Consider the following 27,211-nt stretch of genomic DNA (forward strand, 5'->3'; position numbering starts at 1 on the left):
TTTTTATAAATCAGTGTTGACATGAATAGGAATGATGTGGTGAAATTTGGATGATGTATGTAGAAGGCCGACAACTTTCTTCCTCACCAAGTTGGCTGGGGCTCCCCATGGACTGCAGCAGCTCAGCTGATCTTCTTGCTGATCTTGTCTGTGTAGTCATTGAGGAGGCATTTCAACTAGTGGTGCTGCTGTGGGTCGAGGCCGTCACCACCCTAAGTTGCATCGGCTATTTTGAGATCATCTGTGGCGGTGTAGGGATATTGGTGGTGGGCATGCTGGCAGGCGGCTTGGACAGTGGTCTGGGCCATTGGGGCAGTGAGGCACACGGATCCAGTCCTTTGGTGTGGCCTAGGCAGCCAACCAATGTGCGTTGGCCTTGGAGGGGGGCTTGAGACTGGGGTGGTGGTCCCCTCACTAGACCTTGCTGTTGTCATTTTGGGGCATGGCAAGGCAAACATGCTACCACAACCTCTCTGGTGTGAGACCCTGCAGGAAGGCATGGAGGTCTAGTTCCTCTTGCACCTCTGTCACAAAGGTGCCCAGGCTCTCTTCTTGTTGGCTGCAGCAGCTGGCTAGCTGCCCCCTGCTCCTGGTTAGTGAAGGGTTGCTGCCTGAATCACATCTCCAGCACCATGGTCAGGGCCTGGAGGTCCCACTGCTATGCTGGGGCTAGGTCAAGGAGCACCTGGAACACCTTTCCCTCCAATGCCAGGGCCAGTTGAGTGGCAGCTTCTTTGTTGCTCCAGCTGCTGTGCCATGCCGCTAGTTGGACTTGCAAGAAGTCATCCCGTTGTACTTGGGCAGCTTGGCTGGTGTGTAGTGCAGTGAGGTTAAAATAGCAGTGATATGTCACCATCTGTTGGATTGAGTTAAGAGCCTAGCAGCAGCGTTTTGGACAGTTTGTAAGTAGTGGAAGGAAGGTTTATTAAGACAGAGAGAAAGAAAAAAGAGAATTACAGTAGTCCAAACATGATGAAATAAAAGCATGTATTAACATCTCCATTTCATTTCTTGATACCACAGACTGGAGTTTGGCTATGTTTCTCAGATGAAAGAAGCATGATCGAGTCAGTGTCTTCATGTGAGCTTCAAAACTCATAGATTGGTCAAAAATTACACCAAGTTTATGCAGGGAAGACGGAGAAGATGAGGATAAAGCACCAAGATTCTGCCTGACTGATGATTGAAGATTATCAGGGCCAAAAATCAGGACCTCAGTTTTATCTGCATTTAACTGCAGAAAATTATTTGACATCCAATTGCTGATTGCATTTAAAGAGTTGTTGACTACAGAGAGTTTGTTAAACTCATTAGGTTTAAATGAAAAGTACAATTGAATTTCATCAGTGTACATATGGTAGGAGATGTTCTTGAAACTGCTGATAATCTGTCCCAGTGGCAGCATTTATATGGAGAATAAAATGGGTCCAAGACCACTCGCTGGGGGACACCACATGACAGAGCTGCAGTTTCTGGCACAAATTCACCTACAGAGACCTATCTGTGAGATATGAGGAGAACCACTCCAGTGCAGTTCCAGAAATGCCCACCAGGTGATTCAGCCTGTGGATTAGAATGTGGTGGTCCACAGTATTGAACGCTGCTCCAATAAAACTAAAACAGAACAATCTCCGGCGTCTGCAGACATTAAAATATAATTTGGGACCTTAAGGAAAGCTGTTTCAGTGGAGTACAGTTTATGGAAACCAGATTGAAATTTATCAAACACCATGTGCAATTCCAGTGTATGAACAAGTTGCTTCTTAACAGCCCTTTCTAAAATTTTGGAAAAGAAAGGGAGTTTTGAGATGTGCCTGTAGGGAGGGGTCCAGGTTTGATTTCTTCAACAAAGGCTGAACAATAGCCTGCTTAAGTAGCTGGGGACACACCCTGATAGAAGAGAACAGTTTATGATATTGACTATGCAGGGACCAATATAGTTAAAAACCCCTTTAAAACATAGAGATTGGTAGGACATCTAGTGGGCTTGAGGATGATTTAATTTGTCCTAACAAGGCTGCAATATCATCCATGGACACAGGACAAAGGGAGTCCAGGATGGTTGGATTTGAGGAACCACTAATAAGCGGACTGGACATGGGTGAGATATTTGCCCTAACATTGACAACCTTGTCTATAAAATATTTAGGGAAGTTATTGCAATCGTTGCTTGATAAGATTGAAAGTTTAGGGGTGCTTGGAGAAACAATATAGTTTACAGTGTGAAACAGGACTTTAGGATTTCTCTTGCTGGCAGAAATTGGATTAGAGAAATAAGAAGATCTCTCAGCCTTTACTATATAGTTGAGGGTACCAATGAGTTCTTCGAGATGCAGTCTGTATATTTCCAGCTTTGTGGCTTTCCACAGGTGCTCAGTCTTTTGACATTTGTGCCTAAATGTCCAGATGGTTTCTTTTATCCATGGGGATGGATTTCTGGAGATTTTTCTGAGTTTCAGAGGAGCTAGTTTGTCCAACACTGAGGAGCAGTGAGTGTTAAATGAATTGACTTAAGTGTCCATGTCTCCATCCTTTAAGACAACCCTAACTCAGTATGTGCCCACCATTGTGTGTTGAGCCAGATACATGTTGCTTAAAATCAAAGGACTCAGTGAGATTAAGAAATGCAGAAGCAGCATTAAACGTGACGTTATCAATATGAAGATTAAAATCCCCAACCATTAGGACCTTGTCCAGCTATATAATAGATGATAAAAAATAGGTAAAATCTGATTTAAAAAGGAGCCCATTGGGCCTGGTCATCGGTAAATTAAAATACAATAGATAGGATCTGACCTACCGACTCTGGACATTTGCAGTTCAAAAAAACAATAGGGCTCTGTGCTTGCCAACTGTCATGTAAACTTGTCTTTAAAAACAACAGCAAGACCACCACCACAGCCCATCAGCCTCGGTGTACTGATAAAAGAGCAGTCTGCAGGACAAAGCTCGATCAAATGGGAATAATCCATATTCTGCTGCCATGTTTCAGTCAAGAACATAAAGTCCAAACTTTCACTACAAAATAAGTTATTCAGGATAGATGACTTACTTCCAATAGACCGTGCATTGATCAAGGCCATCTTGACTGGGATAGGAACAGCATCAGACCAGGGAGAGGTGCGGGGCAGCCGAGGGAGGTTCCCAGTGCACGCACTGCCTTTAAATGTACAGTGTGGATGGTAGGCTCTGTCTGTAATAATGATCTGTATAGGGAAAGTGACCAGTGTGGGTGGTAATGACAGAGAAGGTTGATGGGGGTAGCTAGCTGATAAAGAATCTCACGGGGGACAAAACTGTCAGATATGTGAGTAGCACAGTTGATTAATAGCAAGAATTACTACTTATTATAATTAATTAATTATAAAAATTAATAGAATTATTAATATGAATTAACAATTACGGGGCACCATCTGGAAACCGGGACCAATAACCAAAACAAGGTAGTCTCATAAAAAGAGTTCACCTAGGATATTAATATCTGAGGGATATTAATATTCACAGGTGAACAAAGAAGGGAGAATTCAAGCTGACTCCTTCAATCAGACACTGTTCATAATATGTTAAACACAATAATGACAAAAGAACTTCTCTTTAAAGATATAACAGTATTTATTAAACTTAGCAAGATTAACAAAGTTAACAAATGCTTCATTCAACAAACAACTGTCCTAAAATCTAATTCTACCAAAGCAAAACACAAACAGCTATAGGGGAATGCATGTGAGAGTGTGTGTGTGTGTATGTGTGTGTGTATGTGTGTGTGTGTGTGTGTGTGTGTGTGTGTGTGTGTGTGTGCCAAGATGGCAACTTGGCCTGATGTGATGACGTCTTGGGTCTGAGATGCGGACGTGACTATGGGAGGACGTCACGTAACGCGAGAACCGAATGGTGGAAGTACGGCAATGTCTTAGTTAGACAATAGCAAGATGGTGCCGTCTGGTGGTTGGCATCTTGCACTCACCCAATTCCATGAAAAGCACACGTGTCTGATGGTGGATAAGGAAAGACAAGCAACGGTTTGTCTGACGTTATCTTACCATCAGATGTGCAAAAAGATGTCGGTGCATGTATGTGTGTGTGTGTGTGCGCATGTATGTTTTAGTCAAAAGAGAGGGAGGAAAGAGGAGGGAAAGCGATCATGAGGGGAAAAGAAGCAGCTCCTTTGTCCACAGAGAACACGCGTACGAACGGCAATCTGTAACGCACGTTGTCTGGTTTCTGATCGACAAAGCAATGTACTTTCTCACTCATGGTGGCACACACAGCAGTAGTCCCGAGTGGGACAAACACAAACAGTCTAGCATGGTGAACACAACTAAACAGGCAGCAAACTTAAAATACTCCTAAGAGTAAAACAGAGCAAATGGACTTGGTGGTCCATCAATCCACACAAGAAACAATAGCAATAAAGCTGAAAAGCTAAATGCTAAACAACAGCACTGATGCTGAAAAGAACTCACAACTAACACCGCCTCTGCTCAGACTTAAGCCTCTTACTTGGTCACTTCACAAAGCGAGCAGGGTGTGTGTTAAGACCGTCTTTCTGCCTGGCTCTGTCCCTGGCTCGGACGCTGACGGTGGCCGTCCTTGTGCTGTTGGCAAATCTCCCGGCAAGCTGGTCCTTGGCGGCATGGCGGGGGAAAACAGCGACTCAGTGGAAGAAGAGCGGGGCAGAGAAGTTCCGCGTCTCCCTGAAGAAACTCCGTTTCTTAGTTCTGCAGGTAAATGGAGAGCGCTGGTTGCAGCACCAGTCTCTTTCAGATCCAAGGATGGTGTTCGGGTGAACACGGTGAAGTCTCGTCTCATCCAGCGAGGGGAGAGTCTTCCGATCAGTGGGGGAAAACATGTGCACAGGGTTACTCCGATAGTCAAGCAGACTCACAAGGGGGACAGGAGTTCCCCTTAGGTCAGCTCGACATGGAAAGGCGTATTTTCCAGGGTGTCCTCTGATTTTAAAGGGGCGGTGATGTCATGGCTGTGTCATCATGATGCTCTGCTGTGCAGGAGCATCTCCGCCAATGAGAGACTGTATGTTGACTGTTTCCAGTCGAGGTGTGAAATTTGCAAAGCATCACTGGAAATGGAGTTTGCAATGGACTCACATTGTCTGTAAGCAGCATTTTGGTGCTGTTCCTAAGCTAGTGGCAGTCGAGAGTCGGCAGTCGGGTTATGTGGTTAAAAATCCAGGCATCCGATGATTAAAACCTTTATACCTTATACAATCCAAATATATAATAATCAATAATTAGAGCGACCGCCTCCTCCGGTCACTACAATAATAATGAGAGCTCTTTTTCACTGTTTGTATTTGACAGCTTTTAACCTGCATCCTGTTGGGTTCAGTTGTTTGAAGTTTCCATTTTCTAAGTTTCTACACTCTAAACCTAAAGCGAAAACACTGTCTTCTAAAGTGACGTCATTTATTTTTTATTCAGATTGACTGGCTGCAGTTTGTCAGAGAGCAGCTGTACTGCTCTGGTCTCAGCTCTGAAGTCCAACCCCTCCCATCTGAGAGAGCTGGATGTGAGTGACAACGAGCTGCAAGATTCAGGAGTGAAGCTGCTGTGTCATTTTCTGGAGAGTCCACACTGTAAACTGGAGATTCTGGGGTCAGTTCACTGACTGTCTGTTACTATTGCTGATCTTAATGTTTAACAACTGAACCTAATTCATACATACACATACATGACTCACATCTATGAAGTCAATTTCCTTTTTTTCATATTTACATTTTTTACTGTACAAAATTAATCTGTAGTTATAAAAAATGACTGTAGAAACTGTAGAAAATGTCCTCTGTTAGTTGTTAAAGTAAATTAATGTTTATAATTTTTGGTAAGGGACACATCTGTATACAGAAGATCCTCTAAAGTAATATCTGTTTTAATGAGAGAGAGGGAGAGAGAGAGAGAGAGAGAGAGAGAGAGAGAGAGAGAGAGAGAGAGAGAGAATGTTGTGGTGATATTTGGATGATTGTATTTATTTATTGGGACAGTGTACAGTTTTTAACATAAAAGATGCACTTCACCGTAGTTAGCTCAAAGCTAATTTACATCCACAGTCCCCCACAATCAAAACATACAACAGCACAACAAACAGTACAAAGCAAAAAACACACAGAACACATACAAAATACAGAGCTACACACAACAGCACATCACATACACCCACAATGTCAATTAGAAATTAATAATGTAAACTTGTCAAATTAAAAGTAAGACTACCTGCACTAATGAAAAGACCATAGATGAAGTTTAGACTCAGTGGTCACACAGCTGATTGGTCTTCAGTAGATTTTTTTAAATTTGGCCTTGAATGTATTGATTGAACTGCAGTTATTCATATCATCAGGTAGGGCATTCCACTGAGCTGTGGCTTTCACAGAGAACTGCCCAGATGCAGTGCGACGAAATGGTATGGTACAGTCTTGTATAGAGGATATTCGGAAAGATCTAATAGAACTTACTGAGTGAATGTACACAAAGTCACATAGTGGAGGAGGGGCCAAACCATTTAAAATTTTATAAACTAGGCACAAATTTGAGAATAATCTAAAATCAGTACATTGTATTTCTCCAGTACCCTACAGTGATGGAAATGCATTGGTTTTTTGTCCAGAGTCTTTAGAGTTTGTTTGCATAAGGACTCAGGAGGTTTTATGGCTGTTTCTCCAGCTGGCCCCAACATGTGATGCAATAAGACCTAAGGGAAAGAATCATAGCATGCATAAATATCTTGGCTGCATCCAAAAAGAGACTGTGTCTAATATGTCTAAAATTTGCTAAGTTGTACTATATGGTTTTAACTGTTTTTTAACATAAAGTTCAAATTTGGATCCAGTGTCACACCAAGATATTTAAAATCAGTAACTATGTCAATCTTTTCACATTTGATGAAAATATCAGTGTTAGGAGCTTGTACCATGCTTTTAGAGAAAAATATACCTTTTGTCTTGTTTACATTTAGACTCAGACATGATTGATCAAGCTGATGTGTGATCCTTTCCAATGCAATTGTTAGCTTAGCAGCAGCTAACTCTGCTGTTTTTGTATGTGTGTACACAACGGTGTCATCTACATACATTTGTAGTTCTACATCATGACACTGTTGAGGGATATCATTAATATATAGGCTAAATAATAGGGGACTTAACACTGACCCTTGTGGAACACCCATTGTGCACTTCATGTTACTGGACAGTGTGTCACCAACTTTAACACATTGTATCCTATTAGATAAATGCCAGTGCTCTAGACGAGAAGTTAAATTTAGAGAGTTTCGATATTAAAACATCATGATTGACTGTGTTGAATGCTTTACAGATATCACTGTATTTTTAGATCTGCATAGATGGCTGTCAGCCTTCTACAGGCATCATTATGATGATCCACAGTAACACAATGTCAATGTCACTCAACTCATCTTAAGGAAAAGTTTGTTGATTAGTGCATAATAATGTTGAACTACACATTTAAAACCTGAACACATCTGATTGGATTATAAATGGATTTTTTTTCTACATAATTTATTCTTTATTCAGATTGTGGGGCTGCAGTTTGTCAAAGTACAGCTGTGCTTATCTGGCCTTAGCACTGAAGTCCAACCCAGACCATCTGAGAGAGCTGGATGTCTGTAAAAACAAGCTGGAGGATCCAGGAGTGAACCTGCTGTGTGATTTTCTGAAGAGTCCAGATTGTAGACTGGAGAGTCTGAGGTCAGTAGTAAGTTGAAGTCAATCCATGTTAATGAGCCCATTTTTTTGTCCCAGAGGTGATATTTTGGATCATACCATTAGCATCCAATCTAAGATCTAGTATTTCCAGCTACAGTGAATACTTTCTACGTTAGTGGTGAAGGTGTGAAGGGGGAATGGAGCAGAGCACTGAGGTCATATTTTCATTTACTGATTGGCATCAGCTGCTTGATTCATGCTTCACCATCTTTGGCTCATTTATCAGCTTCTTGGCCACTAGCTTACCAGTCACATGCCGAGTCTCCCTCAAAAAGCAAAGCCTTTTCCTCCCACTCTAACTGTTTATTCATTTGCTTCATTTGAAATCGTCATTTCCCTGATGTAAGTGTTTTTGACTGAAATATAATATGGTGTGTATACATATGTCTAGGCACTTCAATTCTGAAGATTCACTTGTCATATTGACTGGAAACCAGAGGACGAGTAGTTGTGTGGAGAAAGAGGACAAATCAGAGTCTCCAGTATCCACCTGTGCATCCAAACATCATCCTCCAGACTTCAGTGATGAAGCTGGATCCTCAGACTTAAAGTAAGACACTTTTCTATTTAAAGCAGAAATGCAGTAATTTACCTTAATGTGAGCAGGAATTTATGCATATCTTAATCAAAAAATAAAATATAAATTTAACTAAAGGGAGATTTAATCTTCCCTTCAAGGTAATTTTCTGGGTGATGTATATTTTACTAAAAATTGGAGTGTAAATATTAATATTGTTGGGCTATGTTTGTGCTTTGGGACACACCGCAAGTCCATATTACTCCCCACTTCATGTATATTAACTCATAGCCAGATTGAAAAATCCAGATGATGATTAACAGCTTGGTAGTTGTATGGAATCACCAGAGTTATCATTGGTGAAGAGATACAGTCTGATTATTTGAACACTCTTCATAAGACAGCCCAGATAACTGCTGTGTTTGTGTTTATTCCTACAGTGAGGAGAACAGACGAAGCAGCTCTACACCTGATAGACATAAAGGATGTGAGTCTTGGCACTGCAACCAGTTCAAAGTGTGATTGTGATGTGACAAAACACACATCTGAAGAAAAATAGTTGAGTTTGTGTCTGTGGATCCCTGTGAAGTCTGTTTCTGACTAAGCTCTGACAACAAGCTTGTATTTCACTTTGAATGCACCATGGTGCGTTCACTAACTTATCAGGGATTCAGAGTGAAAACATCCTTAGTTGAAACAACATAGGAGACTGTGTTGGTGGGGCATGTTGTTAAGGTACAGGTGAGACAGGAAATAGTTTATCAGACACCAAAATGCTGCACAGCGGTTTGTAATACTTGTTTTACATATCTGGAAAGTTATCATGGTAGAAATTATTTTATCTGTTGTCTTGAGGTAAACCCTCAAAATATGGCATTCATGTTACAAAGGAATGTTTTTGTAACAAAACTGCTGAAATTGATTTTTGTGGTTTCTTGTAGAGTCAGTTCTCCAACCAATACTGATACTCCGCTCAGAGTGGAGGCAATATGGTCGCTCCTTCCATCTGTAGCTCTAATGTTGACAACACAAACATCAATATCATCTCAAATGCCCAAAGTAGGTCTGTCATCGCTTAAAAAGAAGCATCAAACCATGACTCTGCAGAAGTGAATCTTTTTTACTTTATTTTCATCACATTTGGATACAGCATTCACGTTACAAAGGAATCCACCAAGAATGTGTGTTTGCATGTATGTGATTTGCCCACACAGCTTCTTGCTGGATGACATCATGTTTCGTTGCAGCAAAAGTTGAGCCAGGTTAAACTTTTCTGCAGAATGAGTCTGCATTGTGTTTCTGGAGCTCTTTGTGTTGCTGGACTGCCTCCATTCAGATGGATGAAATGGCTGTGTTTTTTCATACAGAGCTAATGTCTGAAGGTCTGAATGCAGCCTTAAAAAGTATCTGGTCTATCTTTGTCGGAGCCCTAATATCAGCCTCAAGCCGGTCTTGGAAATTTCAAATCGCAAAATCTTAAAAGCAAGGTTTGACATTTTGTAAAATATGCTTATTCTGGCAGAGAAATTCTGTCAGATAGTTAGATATTCAGATATCTACTGTATGTCTCTCATGTCTGTACAGTAAACATGAAGCTACAGCCAGCAGCCACTTAGCTTAGATTATTTTAACATAAAATCTGAAAACTCCCTTTATAGTGGGATTGTTATTTTTACACTTCAGTTTTTGTACAGATTAAACAAATGAGATATAACATGTTAATCAGTGAGCATTGCAGGTGCTGTTAGGTGGATTTTGTTACTTTTGGACAGAGCCATTTCCTGTTTTTCTCTGTTTTATATCATTGTGAACTCAATATTTTGGGGTTTTGGTCTGGTGGTCAGACAAAAAAAGACATTTCAAGACATCACTTTGGGGAACTATAATAGACATTTTTGGAATTTTCTGGTATTTTCTTCTGCTTTGTTCTGATCGGTTTTTACTTTTAGGAAAGATGATGTGTTGCCTTACTTGACTTGACTGAAATATGTTCTTGTTCTTGACTTTTTAGAATATTTCTTTGCCAGAAACAGATATATATAACTGTGTCATAAGCGTAGGAGTGATATCAAATATTGTGTTGCTGAATCATAGACCCAAGTGTGAACATATACAAATTACACAGCAGTGAACTGAGAATTGACCCTTGAGGAACTCCATATGGAGTGCTGACTTCAACTGATTCAGAGTTACCAATAGAAACAGAAAAAGATCTTCCAGTAAGAGAGGAAGAATTAAGAATTCTGCCTCTAAGTTCTAGGCGCTGAAGAAGAAGAATTATATGGTCAGCAATGTCGAAGGCTGCACTGAGGTTAGAAAGTACAAGAATAGAGACTTTATGGTTGTCTAAGCTAATTTTAAGATTGTTAACAACTCTGACCAGGGCAGTTTCTGTGTTGTGGGTGACTCTAAAACCAGACTGGTAAATGTCAAACAAATTGTTAGATAACAGATACATATGTTATTGTTGGTATACAACCTTTTCAAGAATTTTCCCCAGGAATGGATAGTTTGAGATTGATCTGTAGTTCTCTGTAGTACACATGGATCAAGATTACTCTTTTTCAACAATGGTGTTATAATAGCATGTTTGAGATCTGTGGGAAAGATTCCAGAGAGTAGGGAGGCATTTACAATCTCAAGGACATCATCTACCAAACAGCTGAGAACATTTTTGAACAACTTAATAGGCATTGGGCCAATAGCACAAGTTGCCAAACTTTACTTCTGCACCACTTCCTGTAGTTCACTACGTTGAACAAGAGCAAAGTTGGACAGAGTATGGACAGCATGGCACTGAGTCAAGACTGTAGAAGAAGAGAGGTCGCACCCACCAGCAGAGGAAGCCACAATATTATCCCTAATATTGGAAATTTTGTATTCACGGATGTGCAGAGGATGTTGGAGGGGCAGGGACTCAAATTAAAATTTGTAATAATTAAATAAATATATGCATGGAGTGACTACTTTTGTGACACTGTTAAAGGGATTTTAAAATGTACAGTATGTATTTAAGACAAACCCATGACTGATGTAGGAGTATTAATACTTTATTAATGAATTACCTCGTTATTGGGGCACCACCTCCTTTTTGGTTAGGATTTGTTAGTGCCAGGAGGGTTACTAACCCTTATTCAGTTTAATCAATGGATCAGTCTCATAATCATAAGTTCTTCCCAAACAGTGACCTCTGTTCACTGCAGTTCAAGGAAACAACCAAACACTTCTAGGATAAATGAAGACATTTATTAATAGCTAAACGTCTTGAGGATACATGATAAAGCATAAGATAATGTACAGAAAATAAATAAAAAGGAAAGTAAAATAAATAAATAAATAAGGTCTGTAAATGATAATAAAATAATAAAGAAAATGATTCAGCAAGAGTGGCTCGAGGCTACATCAGTATTGCACCGGGGAATGCTAAGGGAAAGCTAATTCGACCTCTCTAAATAAACTCTTTTAATTTCAACCTTTATTCAACATCAACCCTTGATCACAAAGCCATGTTATGCCTCACTGTTGAGGTGTTTTGTCGTGGTAGAGGTGTCATCTCGGCAGGTCCAGCGTTGTCTGATGCAGCATCACCAGCGATGTTGAAGTGAAAGAGCTCGGATCAGCTGTAGCTGTGGCTCATCTTCGTAGGTGTAGAGAATCAAGTGATTTCAGGCTGCTCTGAAAGAGAAAGAGTCTTTATGCCGATTTATCTTCTAGTTTGCAGTATTGCTCTCAGAGAGCAGGTAGAGGTTCAGTTTCAAGCTCTGTTTTCTTCTTTAGGAGTTCAAGTTGAGGATTCAGGCTTTTGGTTGGCTTGTAGTAACTTGAGTTAAGTGCCGACTAAAGTTTAGTCTGACTACACTCAAATCTTCAGCGTCGTCTACTTCAAAATAAAATACTGTACGTGTTTATTTCAAATTAAATTACTATACGTGGAAATACGAGACTTCAGGAACCTAGGGCTGTTTTTATTCTCTTCTATTAATGCTGAGTAATAGGCAGCTCTGGAATTACAGAGGGCCTTCCTATATGTTTTAAGACTATCTTGCCAGACTAAGCAAGATTCTTCTAGTTTGGTGGAACGCCAAATCCTTTCCAATTTTCGCAATGTTTGCTTTAATTTGCAGGTTTGGGAGTTAAACCATGGAGCTAACCTCTTATGTTTTATTATCTTCTTTTTTAAGGGGGCGATGGAGTCGAGTGTTATTCGTAATGAGCCTGCAGCACTATCAACAAGATTATCAATTTGGGAGGAACTAAAGTTAACATAAGAGTCCTCTGTAGTATTGAGACATGGCAGTGAATTCAGTACTGATGGAATTGCTTCCTTAAATTTATCTACAACACTATCAGAGAGACATCTAGTGAAGACATTTTTGTCTAATGGTGTGTAATCCAGTAATAGGAATTCAAAAGTTATTAAAAAATGATCTGATAAAATAGGATTTTGTGGAAAAATTATTAAATGTTCAATTTCAATCCCATAAGTCAGAACAAGGTGGAGGGTGTGGTTAAGACGGTGAGTGGGATTATTTACACACTGAGAGAAGCCAGTTGAGTCTAATAATGAGAGAAATGCAGTGCTGAGACTGTCATTATCAACGTCCACATGAATATTAAAATCACCTACTATAATTACTTTATCTGTACTAAGGACTAAGTTTGATAAAAACTCTGAGAATTCAGATAAGAGTTCAGAGTACGGACCAGGAGGACGGTTCACTATAACACATAGAACTGGCTGTAAAGTTTTCCAGGTTGGCTGAGAGAGACTAAGAACAAGGCTTTCGAATGAGTTATAATTAAATTTAGGTCTAGGGTTGATAAATAGGCTTGAGTTGAAAATGGCTGCAACTCCTCCTCCTTGGCCAGTGTCTCGAGGAATATGAGTATTAATATGACTGGGGGGAGTGGATTCATTAAGGCTGACATATTCTTCATGACACAGCCAGGTTTCAGTAAGACAATCAATCAATATGATGATCTGAAATTAAATCATTTACTAAAACAGCTTTAGATGACAGAGATCTAATGTTCAAGAGTCCACATTTAATTATCTTATTTTGTTGTACTATTGCAGTAGTGGTTTTAATTTTTACTAGATTTTTATGAATGACTCTTCTTTTGTTTACTTTGGATTTAATTGATTTAAGTGGTCGGGGGACAGACACAGTCTCAATGTGGTTTTGGGGACACAGTCTCTATGTGGTTTTGGGGACAGACACAGTCTCTATGTGGTTTTGGGGACACTGTCTCTATGTGGTTTTGGGGACAGACACAGTCTCTATGTGGTTTTGGGGACAGACGTGGTCTCTATGTGGTTTTGGGTGGGTAACTGCTCTAATGGAGGTGCAGAGAAGCATGTAGGACTGCAGCTCTGCTTCCTGGTCTCAACTCTGGGTTGTCATGGTTTTGGTCTACTAATAAACTCAGCCATATTTCTAGATATGAGAGCAGCTCCATCCAGAGTGGGATGTATGCCGTCTCTCCTAATCAGACCAGGTCTTCCCCAGAAAGTCTGCCAGTTATCTATGAAGCCCACATCGTTTGCTGGACACCACCTCGACAACCAGCGGTTGAATTGTGACATGCGGCTATACATGTCATCACTGGTCAGATTAGGCAGCGGTCCAGAGAATATGACAGAGTCCGACATTGTTTTTGCATATGTTTACACCGACTCAACATTAATTTTTGTGACCTCCGATTGGCGTAATCGGGAGTCGTTGCCGCGGACATGGATGACAATCGTACCATATTTACATTTATTCTTAGCCAGCAGTTTTAAATTTGACTCAATGTCGCCCGCTCTGGCCCCAGGAATACATTTAACTATGGCTGCTGGTGTCGCTAACTTCACGTTTCTGACTATGGAGCTGCCAGTAATCAGAGTTTGTTTCTCAGCGGGTGTGTCGCTGAGGGGGGAGAACCTGTTAGAAACATGAACTGGTTGGTGGTGAACCGTGGGCTTCTGCTTAGGGCTATGCTTCCTTCGGACAGTCACCCAGCCGCCCTGGCTTCCCGGCTGCTCGGGAGCTACGCTAGGTCGGCTCGCACCGGATACTAGGGGCTGGCTAACGATATTAGGTGCTGATTGTTTTTCCATGGTGTTGAGCCGTGCTTCCAATTCACTAAGCCTTGCCTCCAGTGCTGCAAATAAACTACACTTATTACACTTACCACTATCACTAAAGGAGGCAGAGGAATAACTAAACATTTGACAAACTGAGCAAGAGAGAGCAGGAGAACGAGAGGGAGAGAGAGAAGCCATCGCTAACTGCTTAGTTTAAGTTAGCTGCTAATGCTAGCTGCAGAGCTAAAGTAACTAACAACTTGTGCGATTAGCGAGAAAAGTCGCTAAAAGAAAAGCGCTGAGAGTGCTTGTGTAGAACTAGCGAAAGTTTAAATGTACAGCGGGTATTAATCCACAGTAATGTGATATATATAGGAAAATCAACTGAGATGAGAGCAGCAACAACGCTATCAGTAGACACAGTCGGAAACCGGAAATGATACAATACGCTTACCGTAGCACGTCAGCACATCGCATGAATCAAAGATCCACTTCTGGATTTATGATGCAGCCTTCAGACAATGTTACAGAATTCTGAGAGGTTGTATTTAAGAAAAAAGCAATGTATTTTAGGATTCCTGAAATACATTTTAGAAAAAGGTTTGTTATAAATGACGACGGTTTCTCAAACATCACAGATTACCTGATGGTTAAACTGATGGTTATCTCTGTGTCTGTTTATGTGAAAAGTGTCAGTGTCGCTCTGCATTTTAATGAACATTAGCATGATGTTAGCCATCTCAGATTTATGGGCATACAGGTGGTTAATATGCCCAAACGTGGAGGGAAGAGGTACAGACTGTTGCTCCAGACAGAAGCTTTTTGGATTCTTTTTTTTTGCAAAATTTTACATCTAACGGCTTAAATGAGGATTTTTCTTTGAAATGTTTTTGTGAAGAAGTTGTTTCTGAATTGTCAGATACCTGGATAGCTCCTCCCCGTCTCCTGCCATGTGGAGATTTTGTTAAAATGTTCATCATTTCTAAAAGGTCTCTGTTTAAAAGTGACTGTTGGGTTATTAAACAACAGTCTTTTCTCTGGTTATCTTCCAGGTCCAAGAAGAGAAAATTTAAAGAGGAATCTCCCAGCAGGAGACACCGTCCCAGCAGGAGACACTGTCTCAGCAGGCGACACCGTCTCAGCAGGAGACATCGTCCCAGCAAAGGTAAACGGTCTTAGAAGTTGACATTAAACCACAGCATCCAGCCTGCATTTATAAAGTTACCTCTGTAATGTTTTTGTTATTAGCAACAAAATACCAGATTAATACCAGACTTTTCTCATAGTTTAATAATTGTTTGTAACAGAAACAAGAAGATAAAACTTCTGGATAGTGTGGATTGAATCAAAGCTTCACTGAGGTCTCTTAACGGACAACAAACTGATTCTTTTGACTCAGACGACTTTATTTATCCCAGAACGGCAGTTCAGTTCTACAGTTTACCCAGTCCACACACAACAGCAGGCAGTAACACGTCAGAGACAACAGATCAGCACATGGATACTACAACACAAGCAGCAAACACACTCTGGCAGCCTTGAGTCACCTCATACATGCAGACTTACACGAGGAACCAGGCGAAAACCAAACAAAACTAAAATAATTCACATGAGTTTAAAGGAATGAAGCACTGAGCAACACACTCTGGAACCCTCGGGTTGCCCCGTAAATGCAGGCTTAACACGAGGAGCCTGATGACAAGCAAACAGAGATAAAAAAAACACCCTTAATGGTTCACACAAGTGAACAGAGTGCTATCTGTCCATCTAGATCATTTTGGCGTGAATACTTTGATATCTGCGGTCACTCCAATACAGTGGAGCTGAATAGCACTCAGTTGGTGTTTTTTCATATGTTGGGTGAACCGTCCCTTTAACCAGTTTATGAAGCTTTATACTAAAAAACATTTTAGAGATAAATTAAAGAACATTAATATTATTGTCCTTTGTGTCCTTTGCGTAGCAGAGTAGAATGGAGGGCCAGGTGAACGGTTTTCAAACCAGACTTCACAAACTCATACGTGCACCTGCAAACCTCTGCAGTTAATGTAACTGCTGCTAGAACATAGAACATAACCTCTCAAACTTTGAAACTTTGGGGTCTGCAGCTGCACTGACTCCTTGTTGGTGATTGGCTTGTGTTTTTGTGGTACCCCTGAGCCAATCACTTCCTCTTCTGCCTTCTTCAAAAACACACCAGCAATCAGAGAGCCAACATCTATTTAAAGACGAGAATAACAAACCAAAGAATGACCTTCAAATATTTGGACATAAATACTCAAAAACAAAACTTTCCTACGGCTGAACGTGTTCCTTTCCCTGTCAGACAGAACAGCAGCTCACTTGAGTCTCGACCAGTTCTTGTGCTGAGTTCTGTTTCACCTTCAAATAGTGTTCCTGTTCCTTCCCTCTAAAGGCCCAGTTTATGTTTTGGGTGCAGAGATGACAGGTAGGGGTTGGGTTGAGTTCAGGTTAAGGTAAGGGGAAACTGAATTTGAGACAACATGTTTATCTGAGCCTCAAATATACTCACTTTATTCTTTGTACCAGGGTACATTTTGAGCATCTACAGGTCTCTGCCGAGAGTTTTCTCTTTGCTCACTCTCATCTTTTGTATACAGAACAATTGAGAACTAAACTGACAAATGTCCTCCATTCAAGACAATATGCCTTTCTTGAAAATCCAACTTCTCTGCACCCAACTTGTATCAGGAGATCAATATTTTAGTCCAACAGTCAGACATTTCCTATTGGATGTGTCATTGCTGCTGTGGGTTTGGTAGAATTTGTAGATGTGATATAATATGCAGTTCACTTTCTTGACTGGAGGCCCTGAAATGACAACTTCAAGCTTTATTGTTTGTCTACCCAGACTCATTCACAATATACTGATGCTGCTTTTATTTAAGTTAGATGCCAGAGCTACGAGAGACACTGTTTTGTAAAATGAGCTTAAGATGTCTTCTGTTTTTGTGAGACAAAGTAATAAGATGTCCATGGAAGCACCAGCTGTTACTGTGTTTAGGTGAAAATCATGTGTACATCGTTTATTGACTCTTCTCTTTCAGTTGACTGTATTAAAGAACCAGTATCTGACTGGTCTTATGTCAGTTCCAGAGTGATGTGACATTTAAAACTCACAACAGATAAACCTCCTGACTCCAACTGTTAACAGCAACACACCGATGTCCAGTTAGCACAAGCACACAGTTAATAAGAAACATTATGTGAAGAATGAATTGTGCAGAATCTTCTTTTTGCCATGATATCTCCTGTTTGGTCGAGCACCTGAAGAGTTTTTGGAGGTGTGTACTTTAGCACTTTCTGCTCTGATCAGACACTAAATGCGTCAATATGCTTTAACAAAGTGTTGAATCCTTTAACAGCAGCAGAAACTCCCTCCAGGCCTTTCAAACACCAGAATTGGTGGAGCTGCATGACTTTTCTGAAACAGACAATCCGATCAACACTTTTGACTTTAGTTGTTGGACAACCTACTTGGTTTCAACTCTTTCGTTCAGGTTTAACTTTCAGCCTGATTATTAGGAGAGAATCTAAGATGACACAACTTTTTTAGATCATTTTTGCTCCTCATGTCTCACTGTATTCTTGTTCCCTAAAAAATCAATCACCCCTCTGTTTTACAACATGTTTGAATCAGAGCAGGACGGCTGCTTCTCACTTTACTGTAGATGGTGGATTTACAGCAAATGTCAAACCATGGTAGACTCACAGTGAACTCTGATTCCTCTGGAACTGCCATTAGAGCAGTCAGATTATGTACTTTGATACGAGGAAACATTTACTATCATCTTTCTTCAGTGAAGTTATGAGGAAACAGCAGCCTGCACACACACAGGGCTGATTAGCAGAGTTTAGCCTCCTAGCATCCTACTGTAACAGGGACTGATGAAGTAGAAGAATCAGAGTTGAATAATGATGGTTGGAGTTCTAATGGAAGCAGGTCGTCCCACTGAGATAAATATTAGCTTTTTCTAATCCAACAACATCACAAAACAAGAGAGCTGCTGCACCAACAGATTTAAGATAAGACGGGAATATGGTTGTAAATTCAGCTCTGCTGGATTTGAACTATTGTGTTTTTGAGAATTCACATTTGAAATGATTGTTTGTTTCGTGTTTGAGAAACTATCTTCAAAACGTTGGCAGATATTTCTTTTGTGTCATCATTCCAAACAGAAATTTAAACTTTGCCATCTGTGTAAGCAGGAATGAAAAGCTGCATTTGTAGAAATGTTGCATTTCATTTTCTATTATTTTCATGGTGACATCATGACAAAGGAGATGGTTTATATCTTTTATTGAGTTGAAAGAAAACTCTTCCATTCCTTCTTTCTTTGTGTGTGAATTAAATCCATGCATACTTATACTGTAGGCGGTTAACTCAGCAGTTATTGTTACTTTACAGTACTTGAGTGCAACATTGAGGTACTTGTTTTACTATTATCTGCTAATTTATACTTTTACTCACATACATTTCTTAGGCAAATAATGTACTTTTTACTGCACTAAATATATCTGACAGCTGCAGTAACTAGTTAGTTTGCAGATTAAGATTTTACCTTCAGATCATGTGATCACTTATTAAACCTGCAGGGCGGAACTTTCACATATAAATGAAAGTCTGTTACATGCAAGTCATTGCCAAACGAATTCACACAATGCTGATTAAGCGCATCACCACCAGATAAATCTATAAATATAAGGTTTTTAAATGTCATGTCGGGGTGACTTTCCTGTGCTGGTCGTTTGGCCGTTAATCGTGGGGCTCTTCTAGACTTTCCAAATGTTATCAGACCAAATGGATCAATTTCTGACAGTGAAACAAGTCATTTCACAGGGGTTGTGTGACGCTCAAAACAATTTATCCACCATTTTACAGCTGCAACAGTAGGTGACGGCCAGTATGTACTGGCCATCGGGCAAACTGGGACAAATCCCAGTGGGCCATCCAACAATACATTTTTGGGCTGGTGGACCATCAAAAAGTATCCGTTTTTACCGGCCCTCTCTGTGCGCCTGTCATTCAGGATGCACATGAGAGCTGCTGCATGTCTGTATCAGCCAATCACAGCCGAGAACCCCCTTTACTCTCACTGCCAGAGGGGGGAGACAAAAGTCCTGCATTCCAGCTTTAAAAATGTGATGCATTTATATTGATGAAAACAGTAGTCAGTGGTCCAAAATGAGTACCCTGATAGATGGTGTGAAGGTGTGGCAGCAGTGGAAGAACATTTAATATTGTTCTTGCCTGTAACAGAGATACTTGTTCTGTACTTAACTATTTCTGTTTTATGCTTCTTAGTTTTTTTCATTGTTCTGATGCATTGTTAGAAACTAAAGGCCCAGTTCTGACAAACACCTGAACTGTGTTTCTTCTTGCAGAACACAAAATGCTCCGAAAGGTTTTGAGTCTTCAAAACTCGTCATAGAATTATCAAAATCACAGACTGAACCTGCTGAGTTTATTGATCTTCTCTGGTACCATAAATCAGCATTATTAGTCAGGACTAGGACGTGATTTATCATAACTAGAGACAGACAGGAAGGATGAAACAGGATGAAAAAGGTTGATATTACAGGAGGATAGTCATCGTGTTTCACTTACTCTTTATTGGGGAACTGTTTTGCTTACTGATACACTTATAAGATGTCTTCCTTTTTATTTAAAAGTTGTTTAAATTTTGAAGAGAAATCCCTCATTTTCAGGCGTTCTCAGTCGCCAGAGTTCACTGAACTACAACAAACAGGTGAGGGGCTAAAGCAGAAGACTAACTGGACCTGTCATGGAGATTATTTTATTAATTTATAAACCTGTAAAATATCTGAACATCTACATTTCCATGACAACTGTGCAAACTCCATCTGCAGAAGAAGACCGTGTGACATGATAGAAAGCTCCAGAACAGCTACTGAGTAGATTTGTGATGAGACGTTTTTACTGAAGATCCTCTTGAGTTTCTCTGACACTTTAACGACTGCGGCCAAACTGGGCCTTTTGTCCAATCAGTCAGATCAAGTAGAAACACCAACAGACAGAAACATAACTGTTGTATAACTGTCCTTCAATGTTCTCTGATTTTACCAGAGAGCCAAGATGATGAAGACTGACAACACTCTGGAATCAGGTAAGGAATTCAAGAAATTAAAGTTCTACCTGAGGGATGAAAAGGTGGAAGACATTAAACCCATCAAAGTGAACAAGCTGTTGAAGGCAGACAGACAGGAAACTGTGGATCTGATGGTGCAGAAATATGAATTTGCTACTGCTGTGGAAGTGATGAAGAGTGTTTTAAAGAAGATCAGCAGGAATGATCTGGTGATGAAGCTGTCAAACATCGGCTCAGGAGCACATCAGTCAGAGAAATGCTTTTATATCACATCACATTAGTTTGATATGTTTCAGCCTGTCTGCATGCAGACAGCAGATCTGTCTGACAGAGGACTTGATAGGACAGAGGACTTCATGATTTTAGATGTAATGATAGTCATTACTGAGACCTGTGTTACAGTTTCATGTTATCAAAGTCACATTTCACCAATAATAGTTGCTCCCTAAATTGCAGGTCATTTGTGAGTCCCACTGAGTTTGCATGTTGCAGCTTTGTTTAAAATCCAAACTTTACTGAAGCAGCTTTTGGAGCAGATTGAAGTGACTAAGTGACACAGTCAGGCCCGAACTGGACAATCAATAATAAAAGTTCATGTGCTCAATATTATTTTTTATTAATGCGTTTTATTGAAAGTTTCAGTCAGTGAGTTCATACTTTGAGATCATAATTTAAAGTTATTGAGACAACACAACGTCTTCTGTCAGTATTCAAGCTAACTTACTGTAATTAGTTGAAACTTGAAGATCTGTGTTATTTAATGTTTGTGTTGGTTAAAGGACTATTTTAACCTTTGATGGGTAACTGTTAGTGTATATCAGTAAACTGAGGACGATGTTGTGCAGTTGTTAAATGTATTGGTACATTAAAAGATATGCTGTGCTGTGCTCTTGCTTTTTTCTTTTTGCAGGTGGAGAGAGAAGCACTGGTGCCACAGTAGTACAGAAGCCCACTACTTCAGAGCATCCTGCAGGTACAAGACATTTTCTATTTTGTTAGTATATTAGTTGTTTATTTAGTTATTTATTATTTAATAAATATTGATTTAAAAGTTAGTCCTTGTGTCGTCCTTCCGTAATGATATGTACCTTTGGTTTTATTTGAGGTTCATAACAGTACATTATACTAATCAGTTGTTGGTTCATTAGTTTGTTATTCACACGCACTAAAATTCACCAGAATGCAGGAAATCAGTCTTTGTAACTATTATTTTCCTAGTGGAGGACCCCCAGACCACCCGCTTAAAAACTTGGGGCTATATTTCACGGCCTGAATGATTTTCCCAGTCCGGCCCTGATAAATGGTAGAATGATAACGCCCACCTCGTCCAGCGTTGCGCTCATTTCCAAATATATGCTGAATGAGAGCTAACAGCAGCTACAGTGGTGCTGGCCTGCTGGAGGAGGTCTCTGGCTGTCTGAGGGAGGAAGAGCTGCTGGCAGCCACAAAAACAACAGAAATCCTCTTCACATCTCATCCTGCAGCTCTTCAGCTCTCCAGCTGTCTGATCCTGCAGTTGTCAGCTGGTAAAATCTTGGAGTTAGACTCACACTTGGAGGCGCAGTTACACTTTAATAACAAAACACAGTGACAACATCACTGCTGACTATAGTTAACTTGCAGATCAATGTGACGCTAGAAACTCATTCATTTATAATAATTGTGTGACTGAAAAGTTAAAATTATTGACCATATTGTCACACAAAGACAAGGAAGGCAAATTAAAATCACAATGCGATCAGGTATACCTAATACAATTAGTATATCTAGTATCTAGTATATGTAGAATTAGATAAACCTGAGTTTATCTAGATCTAGATCAAGTATGTCTGTACAAATGGAGCTTCTTTTGACAGATTTTAAACCAGATACATGTTTGGGCATCTAAGCAACACTGAAAACAATACAGAAGTGATCTGAAATTCCAACATGTAGAGTGCACTTTGGAGTTCTGTGAAGGCCTTTAGAAATAACCAGGTCAAGAGTGTGACCCTGATTATGAGTAGGCCCAGCAGTTTGCTGTATGAGCTCAAAAGATGATAACATGTCAGTAAACTGGTTATCAATATGAATTTTAAAATCATCAGAAATAGGATTGAGTCATACTCAACAGTAATTTAAGATAAAAGTTCACCAAATTCAGATATAACGCCTTTTTTAAGTTTCGGTGGTAAACTGTGAGCACTAGACTGATGACCAGAGCTAAATACTCAAAAGTAGAAGTAAGAACCAAATAAGACACTTTTACATAATACAATATCTGAAAAAATAGTAGCAACACAACACCATAGGAGTTATCCTCTAAAACAATCCATCTAATAGTTGTTGATATTTCAGTCTGGACAGACAGACTGACACCCATAAAGCTGCTAACATGAATAAAAACATTTAGACTTTTCTTCCGGAGGTCAGAAAACTTTATGTGACTAAATCACAAAGTAACATACAGACTGCTGATGTTCTTCAGAGCTGAGAGCTGCTCTCAACATCTGAGACACATTTACATGAATTTATTCTGAACTTATACAGACAGAAGATGATGTGGTCTGATAGATGAGGAGAGGAGAAAAGAAAAATAAAACAATGTGCAACAGGATTAAAAACAAAGGACAGACTGTCAGCAGGTCAGAGTGTTGTTCTTTGTTTCAGCCACTAGATGGAGACAGAACATCACTGATGAACAAAAGCTGCAGCATCAGGGAGAAACATCAGAAAAAACAGCATATTTATTAAATGAATAAAACATAAAGTTGTCAGTGACAGGGGCTTCATGCAGCTAATTAATGTTTTTTCTTTTACAACCAACACACCAATTAAACAACACATAACAATGTAGAGCTGAAACCACTTATCAATTAATGAATGAGTTAATGAACAGAAAATTAATCACAATTAATTAAGACATTTTTCAATCAAAAAAAGCCAAACATTACCTAGTTTCTGCTTCTCTAATGTAAACTAATTGTAAATTGAATAACTTTGGGTTTTAGACAAAACAAAACATTTCAAGATGTCGCCTTAAACTGGGATGGACGCATTTTTGGCATTGAGAAAATAATCAGTAATAAAAATAATCGTCAGTTTCAGCTCTAAATCAGAGCTCCTGCGGCTGCCTTGTCTATGAGCTCTCAGCTGGTTATTGAACACAGGTACTTCTTCATCTTCCAGGTCCTGGTCCGACAGAGACTCCGAGTGTCCCCGCAGACGAGAAGCTGAAGTCTGTTCGGACACAGTTTATTGACGGAGTGTCTGAAGCTAATCTACACAAGCTGCTGGATATACTCCTGCAGCGTGGGGTCATAAATGATGGTGAAATGGAGTTTGCTGGAACACCGAACAGAGCAGATAAAGCACGGCAGGTGATCGACATGGTGCGAGGAAAAGGGCCAAAAGCCAGTTCAGCTCTGATCGCTGCTCTCTGTGAGGTGGATCCATTTCTTTCAGAAAAGCTGAATTTACAGTAGCAGAAAGTCTCCCTCCAACATCTTCAGTTCTCAGGTGTTTCTCTATTGTTAAACATTTTGTAAGAATCTTAAAACTCACAACACTGTGCTGCACCAGAGTTCAGGCTAATAAATAATAGTATGAACAACTAAAGTCTGTGTTTTCATAATGTTTGAACAAAAGGTTTCATTTAGAAGTCGACTCTGTGCTCTGTTCTGTAAATGAATCATATAAGTTGAAGACGTATCCTGTTTGACTCATTAAATACTGGAACATGCAGCTGTGAGATTAATGAATATGTGTAATGTTGGAACTTTAAGGGTTAATAAATCACATTTATGTCCCAAATCATCACCACTGTGGCTGTTTCTTATTTTCAGGTGATGATGAGAACTTTTGATTGCAATCAGTGCAGGTTTGAATCCAGTCAGCATCAAAAGATCTCAAGATACAAAGAAACCATCGATACTGAGAACAACTGAAGGAATAAATGTTCTTCCTCTTGCTCCATGTACATTATTAACAGCTCTCCTCATAACAAAACCACCAACAGCATCCAGCTGCTGAGCAGAAAACCTACAAGTCTCCTTCCAACAGTTTCATTTTAAGACTGAGTTGGAAAAGTTTTCATGTTTTCTGGTCAGTGTTGTAAAGTTTGACACACATTCCCAAAATCAACCTGTTTCCACCTACAGACTCGTCATCTTTCTCAACAACCTGTGTAAAAAGTGTCGAGTTTAAACTGGAGGAATTTGGGGGATTGATGGTTTTAAAATCCCACCAACCCTGATTCCCTCAGTTTTACCTTCTGTTTAACATCTCTGGACTTTATATGAGAACATTAAAAACAGCTGTTAAAATCATTTATTATATATATTACAGTGAAACAGTAAAACATACAGGATCTTTAAAGAAAATAGAATTAGAATTAACCAATAAATCAAAAACTCCCATAAAGACAAAGTGTTCCTCAGCCCAGCTGATTCACTCCAAAGGTTTTTCAGTGTTTTCTTAAATTCATCATCATTTGGAAAACACAAATCCAGTCAAACTTTGGCAGTTTGTTAGTTTAAAGAAATCCAATGAATTCATGTTTTCCGCTGAGATCAAATGGTTATTATTTATATATTTGTCAATCATTTAAATTTGTTTCAAGCACATTGGAGCAGTCCAAACCCACACGTGCTTTAGCTGTGACATGTCTGATGCTATCAGCTGATAAAGGCTCATCATAGATCTGTCAGTATCAGCATTTATGTAGAAACTTAAGACATTTGAATGCAGCTTTTAAACTCCACATCAACATGATCATCCCACTGGAGCAGAGTTTGTGTCCATCAGATGAATATAAGTTCAATATTCACTGTCCTTTCAGCTCTTTGGGCTCCACCAACTCTGCATAAAAACTGCATAAAAGGTGAGCAGGTCATTGTCAAAGAGCAGCTTCAGCTTCATGTATAACATCTATTTTTATTGTAGTTATTTTTTCTGTCTTTGTGTATAAATGAACCATATTTGATTGAATCTGTTAGATGTTTTTGTCGAACCACTGGACCACCAGGACACCATCTGAGTTTTTGGTTATGTCTTATTTTAAAGCTCCATTATTCTTATAATTTCTTATTAATTTCTTCAAAGTTTCCAGGAAAGAATTGTCTGTGTAATTTGGTCTATTTATAGATTTCCATTTCCACCTGAGTTCATATTTATTCGTCAGTCATTTATTATTGGAAACCAGCAGATTCTCCTCTCACATTTTCTGTTTTTTCATGTTTTACAAATTCATTTTCAGCCTCATTTCTCTCTGAGCTGCTTTTTAAAACTCACTCAGCTTCTGTCCCGACAAAGACTGAAACAGTCCTGGAATGTCCTGGAATATTTTGAACTTTGGAGAGAGATTCCAGGTACCAACAGCAGGAGTTTTCATATCTGCGTCTGTTGCTTTTCAGTGGGAGGACAGAAGAATTTCAGGTAAAGATGGACTTCTAAGACAGACCTTGAAAGTCCTGTAATGACCTGGAAAGTCCTGGAGTTACCGTTATGAACTCAGTGACGTCTTGTGTGAAATGTCAGGACAATAAAAAGCAGCGAAGCTACGACGGCTCGTTATCTTCAGTTTTTATTCTGACACAATAAAACCTGTAAATTTATTATTGGTATTTATTTAAGAAACTGAAATCCAGGAGAAGTTGGATTATAAACAAACAAACAAACAAACAAATCCTGGATTTCTAAGTGAAAATGAGTAAAAAGTGAAAATGAGTCTTAACGTACGACTGCAAACACATCGACACTAATGGAACAATAAGTGACGACAGGAACAGGAAACGTGTTGATTGACATGTTGATATGTAACATATCTGTTGTTTTCACATGTGGTGACCTTTGACCTCAGTGACAGTATTACAGCAGCAGGTTTTTAAAGTTTGTCCTTGTGTCATTTCATCAATAAATCTTCAACACACAGACTGAAGTGTGAAGACGGTTTCAGTTTATCGTCTCTGTGAGAATCCAGACGCTCGCAGTGATGAAGCCTCACGAACAGCAGCCGTTGGTCTGCAGCCTTTCTTTGCCCCGGGTTTCGCCTCTCAGGCTGCTACCCTCCCTTCTTAACCTGCAGACAGTACTCAGGGTTTACAAATACCTATTAATGATTTAATCTATATTTGTATTTACAGTCAATATTCTCCTGAGAAGATGCAGGATTCAAACATCAATCAGGACGATTAGTGAAGATGCAAATCAATATTTCTGGCTCTGTGATTTAAGTAGCGTTAGTGTATTAACAGAAAAAAGACACAATAATCATTTGCATCATAATTAGTTTTTGATAGATTGATATAAATAAATATTGGATCCAGCAGGTTGTTGTTTGTCTCGTGGTCACAGATTAAAACCTAAACTGAAAACAGCAGAACTAACCTGAACCAGACCTCCCAGTTCACTTCCATTATCAGCCGCATGATGATGGAAGATGGACGGAGGCCTGCGAGGGTCAAACGTTCACGGTAATGATGAGATGTTCTTATCAAGTCAACTCTAATCTTTGATTTTTGCTGAAATATTGGATCATTTGAACATTTATTGAAATGAAAGCATGTGAGAAGTTTAGAGGGAAAAATCACTATTTGGTGGAGCTGTTAACAACTCATAGACATGTGAAATGTGACCCCGACTACACACTGCTTTTTGTAAGACGTCAAAAGACAAAAAGGTTGGAAACCACTGGTTTCATCTTTAACAATGTGTTGTATTTTAAAAGCTTGTTATATTATCCATTGTGTCAAATCTTCATCTGAAAAGTAACTAAAGCT

General features: G+C 39.5%; 2 protein-coding genes, 1 long non-coding RNA gene and 1 pseudogene across 3 annotated transcripts in view; 2 read left to right on the forward strand and 2 right to left on the reverse strand.

Annotated features, from left to right (window-relative positions):
• Positions 1-24,251, forward strand: part of LOC137173329 (NACHT, LRR and PYD domains-containing protein 12-like) — a 70,533-nt gene extending 46,282 nt beyond the window's left edge. The window contains exons 7-14 of the mRNA XM_067578120.1: positions 5,439-5,612; positions 7,544-7,717; positions 8,127-8,285; positions 8,693-8,739; positions 15,375-15,487; positions 20,432-20,471; positions 21,364-21,426; positions 23,622-24,251. Coding sequence (XP_067434221.1) covers positions 5,439-5,612; positions 7,544-7,717; positions 8,127-8,285; positions 8,693-8,739; positions 15,375-15,487; positions 20,432-20,471; positions 21,364-21,426; positions 23,622-23,917 — 1,066 coding nt within the window. The 3' untranslated portion in view covers positions 23,918-24,251. The remainder of the gene's footprint in view (positions 1-5,438; positions 5,613-7,543; positions 7,718-8,126; positions 8,286-8,692; positions 8,740-15,374; positions 15,488-20,431; positions 20,472-21,363; positions 21,427-23,621) is intronic.
• Positions 1-27,211, reverse strand: part of LOC137173356 (uncharacterized) — a 58,307-nt gene that overhangs the window by 26,011 nt on the left and 5,085 nt on the right. The window lies entirely within an intron of this gene.
• LOC137173346 (uncharacterized) overlaps positions 1-27,211 on the forward strand; it is a 72,349-nt gene that overhangs the window by 21,566 nt on the left and 23,572 nt on the right. The gene's annotated exons all lie outside the window — the stretch shown is intronic.
• LOC137173348 (uncharacterized) lies at positions 12,746-14,831 on the reverse strand (annotated as a pseudogene).

Source organism: Thunnus thynnus, chromosome 21 (genome assembly GCF_963924715.1).
Source record: "Thunnus thynnus chromosome 21, fThuThy2.1, whole genome shotgun sequence".
NCBI classification, from domain to species: Eukaryota; Metazoa; Chordata; class Actinopteri; order Scombriformes; family Scombridae; genus Thunnus; species Thunnus thynnus.